Genomic DNA, 8,716 nt, shown 5'->3' on the forward strand with positions numbered 1-8,716 from the left:
GGAGATTTTTACGTGGTTCGGATTAATCAATCCTACATCCATGAGGCCACATCCAGATGAAAAGTAATTCACAAAATTGAGATGTTACAACCTATGGATTTATCAAACTTAAGATTCTCACTTACAATTTATCACCATACACTTTACTCAACCTTAGAATGAATCTATTTCTCTTGAATAATTACTACCCCTTTTGATCCACGATCCTCAAGACATTTCGCAAAGTGATCAATAGTAATTCTTCAATTTTTCAATGTCTAGTGATCCAAGATCCACATAAACTCTCCACAGAGATGAAAAAAAGATAAGAAACAAATCAACACAACATCGTGTGCCAAATCCGGATTCTTTAAGGAGGAGACCGAATTTTGCTTCTCTACTTTATGCTCTGTGTTGTGTGTCTTCAATTGTGAAATACTTATCTTTATATAGGCACTAAGGTTTCACAAAAATAGCAAGTCTTAAAAGATTTGGATTCTTTCTAAATAAGAATTTCTTTCCTCTTATAATTCTTATGAATCTGAATAAGAATAAAACTGGTCTTCTTTCTTTGCTTGTCTCCCAAGAAATATCTAGAGTATTTAATGAACTTCATGTTTGAACCAACTTCTTGCTCTAAATAGATCTCATGCACCAATTATAGAATCTCATCATTAATTGACTTGCTAAATTAGATATCTAATTAAATTAGTAAACAAATATTTCTAATAATTGGAATCTCACTAAATTAGGGAATTAATAAATTAATCCCTATTACAAGATATGCAATAAATAAAATTTTAATTTAACTAGACTTGTCATAAGATGTTAACTCTATAAATAATGAACTTAACATTCAAGTTTCAATCAAGCCCTTGATGCTAAACAAGGATGGAGGATTATGCACAATCCAGATTCTTTAATGGCTAAAATCCTCAAAGCCAAATATTTTAAACACACTGGCTTTATGGAGGCCAAGTTGGGACCAAATCCCTCCTTTGTTTGGAGAAGTATTTTATGGGGAAGACAATTGCTTCACGAGGGATTAAGGTGGAGAGTAGGTAATGGGAATCAAATTTCAGTTTTTAGCAAGAATTGGATGAAAAAAGGTGAGCTTCTTAATTCAACATCTATCTCAATGTTATCTAATGATGTTGTTGTGGCTGATTTCATTAATTAGAAAAACCGGTGGAGGCAAGAGATGGTTGCTCAATATTACCCTTAGGAGATCTCTGAGAGAATTGTAAAGATTCCGCTTCTAAAAACCCTTTAGAAAGATTTACTGATCTGGAGTTATGATAAGCATGTTGTCTATTCTGTCAAAAGTGGCTATCAGTTGGCTGTTAATCTCAAGTATCCAGATATGCCAGGCTGTTCTAATGCCACCAAAATAAAGTGTAAAGTTATTTGGTCTAATAAAATCCCTGAATAAGTTAAGATCTTTATGTGGAAAGCTACTCAAAACTTGATGCCAACTGTTGACAACCTCTGGAAGAAAAAAGTGGTGATGGATCCTGTTTGCCAAAGATGCTATTGCAAAAGTGATGTCTTTCATGCTTTGGTGGATTGCAAAGCTGCTCGAAAGGTTTGGAAGTTGACAGAATTTTATGAAGATATAAAGCTATGGCTCACCAAGATATGTTGAGTGTCCTCCAAGAATTAGCTGGGAAAAGAAAAAATGATGACTTGGGTCTGATAATTGCAATATCTTGGACTATCTGGTATGCAAGTGTTAGGTCCCTGTCTGAACTAGCTATAAATAAGTGAATAAGTATAAGTTGTCCTTCTTTGGGCGAGAACTACCACAGATACAAGTAATGTTTTGAATAATTTTATGATAATACTTTATTGAGATATTGGAGTTTATTTATAGTTTCATATATAACTAACTACTTTGCTTTGTAGCCGTGAAAGAAGGCTTAAACAAAACTAATGAAATAAAGTAGCTAATATCAAATAAACTACTTAGCTATAAATTCGAAGCAAATAACAACTTAAAGGAAACAACTTTAAGCATGAAATCTCCACCAAATCAGTAACGGATTGACGTGGTAAACCACTCATTGCATCCTTGAAGAAGTCAGCTCTAATATTCTCACTTAAACGACACACTTCCACGTGATGCATGCCTCATGCATGATTTGCATGGCTTCTTGCATGTGCTCATGCATATTCCTCATACTTGCTGTTGGGTTTAGGTGTTCGCTTGGACCTGCGTAGCTCCTTATCAGCAAGAAACCGATTGGTAAATGAGGCAAGCAAGAAGATCCCCAGATAACAGCTGCAAGAGTAACAGCAATTGTGGAGTCGTATATAAGAATCAAGAGCCCAAATGTCCTATGCTCCAAGCCAAAACAAAAAACAATCAACAATCTTGGAAGCCCGCACCCACCCCCCCCAAAAAAAAAAAACGGTTGGTTCAAGGTGAATGTGGATGCTGTAATTTAAATGGCACATTCGAAGGCTAGTTTAGGGGTAGTGATTAGGAATTCAAGCGGTAAAATCATAGCTGCAGCAGTTCAGTATGGCTGAAATTTTCTGGAGGATTGAAGAGATTCAAGCCAGTCTAAAGAACCAGAGCAGGTCATCGATTCAATTCGTTCCAAGAAAGTGTAATATTATTGCTCACTCTCTAGCCAAAGTTGCATTAGATTAAGAGAACCCTGCTGCATGGCTAGAAGAATTTCCAGTTCAAATTTTGTTGTTACTGTCAAAGTTTGTTTTATAGAAAGCTTAACTTTCTCATCAAAAAAAAAAAAAAGAAAGATGAAACTCTTTATCTACATACTCTTTTAATTTTTCTTTCATTTCATATCCTTTTCATCACATCTCTTTTTCAATGATATCTTCAATTCATGTTTGTTTCCAGAAGCAAGAAAATTTAAGAGCGTTTCTTTCATTGTTTTCTGTATTTCGTCTAAACCGTCAAATTTTCAATTTTTTTATGGTACTATAATTGTTGTTGAGCCTAAACCGAGACATAAAATCAACTTTAACTGAATTTTTTTTTTTTTTTACTTTGGTTCCGAATTTATCAGTGATTACAAAATTTTTATTTAAAATCTTTCATTACAGTTTTTTTTAACAGAATCAATAGTTTGTTTAGAATAAGCTTTAATAAGAATATTTAAAATAAAATTTTGGAGGAAATTAAATATTTTGGCAAGGGGACAGATCTCCAGACAAGCTTATAAAAGGATCGCTTGTAAATAAACATTTTCAAAAATTTCAACGAATAATTATATATTGTATTATAATTATAATAGATAACTTAGTATGGTTATATACGGTAACATGGAGTAGCATTTTGTAACTGGATTAATTTTCATTTTGAGCATAAAATTTATTTTTATTGTTTATAAATTGATTCATGGAATAAACCTACAATCCAAAATATACAACGATGAACAAGGAAATATATTTTTAACAGACTATAGTTTGGAGATTGGAATTCAAAGAATGAAGAAGAGAGCAGAGAAGAATGAGAATGAAAATAAAAAATAATAAAAAATAAATAAAGGGAAGGGCGAATTTAATTAAAGTTAGGGTTAGTTTTGGAGTATTGAGGGGTTTATCTCATTTATAAAGTAATTTTCTCAATAAAAGTATTAGTATTAAAAATTCTACAGTGTGTATTATATATTAAATATTTGTTGGTGTAAAATATAATTTGCTTTAGTAACGTGAGATTTGCTTCGAGCAATGATTTGCATACATGAACTGTGTTATCAGCTATTTAAAGTGTATCACTGATTGTAAGCTTCGGTTCTAACAGGCAAGTATATGATTTTTGCGAATGGCTGGAATGCGGATACAGATAGGAAAAAAAGGGAAATTTGCCATGAATAGAAATTATAGTTGTGCTTAGTCAATGGTGAAGAGACAATTGTTGCAGATGGTTTTTGTGGATTAAGCAAAAAGAAGCTTGGAATGATAAATCAATACATAGATTTGGCCTTTTGGGTGGCACTTTTATCACTCTTATAACATCCTAGTAAAACTCTTCTTCCACTAAAATTATTTGAAAAGATAAAACTAATATAATTAATTCCAATTATATTTTTCTCGTCTTTTGCCCCCAGATGTACCATTTTTTGTTCGGGTTTTTACTGTAAATTATCCTAATTTACGATAAATTCCTTTATGATTTTTTCAATCTATGCCTCATCTATACAAATCTAAAATTATCTCCTTTCCTTTTCTTTATTTTTTTTCCAGACTGATTTTTATTATGAGAAAACTAGTGTTTTTAATTTTATAGAGAGAGAGAAACTAGTGTTTTTGAGTTTTGTCAAAAAAAGAAAATTCAGAGAAAAAGAATAGAGATAACAAAAGTTTCAAAGAACTGTTTATGTGGAAAGTAAAAGGTTGGAAGATTACTAAAAAAGAAAAAAGAATTAAGGGTGAGAGAATTATTGGAAATAAAAGAAAACTGTTGGAACCTAAAACACACACAAATGAAAATTGATAATTTAGAAAGAAAGGGTATTTTTTATATTGAATGGAGCATAATTGAGAATAGTCTTTTTTGTTAAATGCCTCTCTCTTAATGGTTTTATAAATCGAGACAGTTTTACCATCGAGTGGAGCTAGAGCTACTTCCACCCTTCTAAGGTCCCGTTTGGAATTAAGGTGCTGTAATTTTTAAGTTATAGCTGCTGTGGAAAAAAATTGTAACTATTAAATAAAAATTAATAATATGTAACAAATATAAATTTTAAGTAATAATTTGACAAAATTATTAAAGATATAATAGATTTTTCATTATACAAGTGAAAAATCATATCAATATAACTTATAAGTTATAACAACTAGTGTTTACTAAACACTTTAATGTTGTACCTTTTAAGGTATAGCTACCCAACCTCAATTTCAAACGCACCCTAAAACTCTTATAAAACCTTACGAGTTTGATCACGGGAGCGAAGTATTTACTTTATGGTAGTTGATGCTCCATGTGGCAACCTCTCATTGGACAAATAAAGTGAGCAACGTCGCTAACTTGATCACTTTTCTTTAATCTTAGCTATGCCATTACACAGAATTTCTCTCTCATTATGAAAAAATTAGTTCACATCACCTCTCTTAAGATATTTCTTCTCAATAATTATTTTTAAAAAGAACTTGCCGTTGTGAGTTTAAACAATTACTAAACTCGTCCAAAATCTATAATAGATATTTTATAGATTTTTTATTTAATTAAAATTACAAATATTAATTGTCTTGCTCTTTTGCAAGCTTCGGTTGTCTTGCTCTTTTGCAAGTTGGTTTGTTTTCATTTAAAATCATGTCTCGTCTAGACTAATGTTTTCTTTCTGCTCACCATAAGACTTATGGCGTCTCATAGCAACCCCATGGAGCCTGAGATGCATGCTGCATATGATACCTTTTCTACTGGGGAGGAAGAGGAGGATGTCCTTGTATTCCAAAATGATGATATAGGCATCGGGCAAGAAGGATTGATTGATGCTAGATACTACTTGGTGGGGCAGTTCTTAACTGATAAGGTGATTAACTTTCCAACAATGAAGAATACAATGGCGGCTTTATGGCAGCCAGGAAAGGGGGTGTGCATTAAGGATTTATCACCAACCCATTTCTTATTTCAATTCTTTCATGAAGTTTACCTTAAGCGTGTCATTGATTTGGGACCGTGGACCTTCGATCAACATATCCTGATACTGAAGAGGTTGGGAGAGAACAAATAGCTGCATAGGGTCCCTTTGTTTCACACTTTGTTCTAGGTGCAAGTGTATAACCTACCTATTGGGTTTCTATCGGAAAAGGTGCTGACAAATATTGGAAACTATATTAGGGAGTTTCAATCTTCAGATCCTAATAATTTCATGGGAGTGTGGAGGAATTATATGCGTATAAGAGTATCCATAGATGTTCGGAAACCTCTGAAGCAAAGATTGCGATTGAAAAATGAGGGAGGGGAATGGTTTTGGGTTGAATTCAAATATGAAAGGTTGAACACCTTTTGTTTCATATGTGGGCTTCTTGGGCATACCGAAAAACTATGTCCGAAATTGTATGATTGTGTTGATGCGGAATTGGTTAGGCCATATGGGCCGGAGATGAAGGCTCCAACTCATCGGAATGCCATGTCCGCCGGGGAAAGGTGGCTGCGATCAGCACCACCGGAAGACTTTGTGCTTAATTTTGGTAGTTCCACTGATTCCGTAAGGGGAACATATTTAAATGCAAAGAATGCCTCAAAATCCGGAGTTGCCAAGAATGCGAATATTCTTAACATTTCAGGGATTGATGGATGTGAACTTATGGAAAGCATGGTCCAATCAAAGAAATTGCCAGTTGCTAAAGCAATTGACAGTCAACGGGTTGACAAGGGAAAAGAGGTGGCCTTATTTGAAAATGGGTTGGGCTTTACTCAAGTTGTTGAAAGCTACAAAGAGAAAGGAATTATTTTAAAGGAAGCCAAGAGGTGAAGGGCAGATATTGGATTGGAAGATCTAGAAAAATTAGAGGAAGACGTGAACTCTATGATGGTGGATCCAAAAAACGGGCTAGTGGTGGGACCTGTACTTCAGGCCCACTGAGATTAATGAGTACCTTGAAGCCACGAACAGTTCGAATGCTAGCCGAATTGGTCCGTAGGAACCCTATTTTATTTTCCTTATTGAAACATTATGTAGCTGAAGTAAATTGGAGAGTATTAAAGTGCAATTGGGCTATGATGGGTTGTTTGTTGTTGAAAGAATAGGCCAGAGTGGTGGGCTCGCGCTTTAATGGAAGGGAACAAATTCAGTTAGTCTTCTCCAATTCTCTTCTAATTTTATCGATGTTGATATTGAAGTGTCGGGGCTAAGGAAGTAGAGGTTGATTGGCTTTTATGGCTACCTGGAGACTAGCCGGCGCCGGGAATCTTGGGATTTGCTCCGTTTACTCTCTACATCATCCTCACTTCCATGGGTGTGTATAGGTGATTTTAGTGATTTACTGGCAGCCAATGAGAAGGGGGTAATATTGCGCAACCAAAATGGAAGCTGGTGGGTTTTCAGAGCGCTATTGCATATTATAACTTGGTTGATCTTGGTATGGATGGGTACCAGTATACTTGGGAGAGGGCTAGGGGAATTGATAAATGGTTTGAAGAAAGACTGGACAGAGCCTTTGCTTATGAGAAGTGGTTCCGGCGGTTTAACAGAGCAAAAGTTTTTAGCTTAGAATCTTCTTGCTCTGATCACCTTCCTATCCTATTGGATCCTAATCCAATCCAACCTGTGCTGAGACATAGACCTTTTTTATTTGAAAATACTTGGTCGCGTGAGGCTGATTGTGGTGATGTAATTCGGCATAGCTGGCTCTCTTCTGCTGGAAATTCTATTCAAAATAAAATTATGGCGTGTGGGTCTGCTTTAGTGGAGTGGGGAGGGCATTTAGCCTGAGATTTTCGCAAGAGGCTCCAAGAGTGTAAAAACCGTATGGTTGATTTGCGAGGTCGTCGAGATAGCGAGGGTGTGGCTGAATTCACGGAGGCTAGAAATCAGTACAACGAGTTGCTGCTTAGCCATGAGGTATTTTGGAAACAGCGGGCAAAGTCTCTTTGGCTTAAGGAAGGGGACCAGAATACTCGATGCTTTCATGCGTTGGCCTTAGCGCGAAAAAGGCAGAACTCCTTTGGGTCTCTTCACAACAATCAAGGAAAATAGTGCTCCAATTCTGACGAGGTAGATGCTTTAATAATTGATTACTTTAAAAACTTATTTACTTTTGGTGGATGTCATACTGCTGAAGTAACTCAGTGTGTGGATAATAGAATCACTAGTGAGCATAACTCTATGCTTTTAGCTCCTTTCTCTGCCATTGAAGTTAAGGAAGTGATATTTAGTATGCATCTGGATAAGTCACCAGGACCTGACGGGATGAATCATGTGTTCTACCAAAAGTTCTGGCATATTGTTGGTAAGGATGTAGTTATGGCTTGTCTAAATTTTATTAAGGAATGCTCCTTTCTGGAGGGGCTGAATGATACCACCATTGTTCTAATTCCCAAGAAGCAAAGACATGAATGCTTATTGGACATGAGACCAATTGCTTTATGCAATGTTCTGTATAAGATTATTTCTAAAATGTTAGCTAACCGCATGAAATTAGTCCTTGATTTGATTATTTCAGATTCTCAAAGCGCCTTTTTTCCGGGTCGATCCATCACTAACAACGTAATCATTTCAACTGAAATCATGCACTTCTTAAAATGAAAGAGGCAAGGAAAAAATGGAGTGGCTACTTTGAAAATTGATATGTCAAAGGCGTATGACAGGATTGAGTGGAGCTTTCTTCAAGCTATGATGCTCAAGTTGGGGTTTGATGCGAAATGGGTGGAGTTAATCATGCTCTGTGTGTCTACTGTCTAATATAATGTACTTCGTGAGGGTAAGGTGATTGGGCCGATTATTCCTTGCAAAGGTCTTCGTCAAGGGGATCCACTATCCCCGTGTTTATTTATCATTTGTACGAAAAGTTTAAGCTTTTTAATTCGAAGGAAAGAAAGAGATGGTTTGCTTCATGGAGTTAAAATTGCAAAAGGGGCTCCGATAATATCTCACCTATTTTTTGCAGATGATAGCTTCCTTTTCTTTCGAGCAAATATCAACGAAGCCTCCTTAATAAAGCAATTGCTAGTTGTGTATGGTCGAGCATCTGGCCAAGTGGTTAACTTCAATAAGTTTTCAATTTCCTTTAGTGCTAATGTACTGGATGGTGTAATTCG

At 35.3% G+C, this 8,716-nt stretch overlaps 1 protein-coding gene across 1 annotated transcript; it reads left to right on the forward strand.

Moving 5' to 3' along the window:
• The first annotated feature begins 7,040 nt into the window (after positions 1-7,040).
• LOC107177801 (uncharacterized) lies at positions 7,041-7,391 on the forward strand. The gene has a single exon (XM_015532239.1). The coding sequence runs from the start codon at positions 7,041-7,043 to the stop codon at positions 7,389-7,391; it is 351 nt and encodes a 116-aa protein (XP_015387725.1).
• The last annotated feature ends 1,325 nt before the right edge of the window (positions 7,392-8,716 follow it).

This window comes from Citrus sinensis, chromosome 4 (genome assembly GCF_022201045.2).
Source record: "Citrus sinensis cultivar Valencia sweet orange chromosome 4, DVS_A1.0, whole genome shotgun sequence".
Lineage (NCBI taxonomy): Eukaryota > Viridiplantae > Streptophyta > Magnoliopsida > Sapindales > Rutaceae > Citrus > Citrus sinensis.

What these genes read in the sequence shown, in the direction of transcription:
- LOC107177801 (XM_015532239.1), top strand. Translation starts at nt 7,041, where the DNA reads ATGGATGGGTACCAGTATACTTGGGAGAGGGCTAGGGGAATTGATAAA.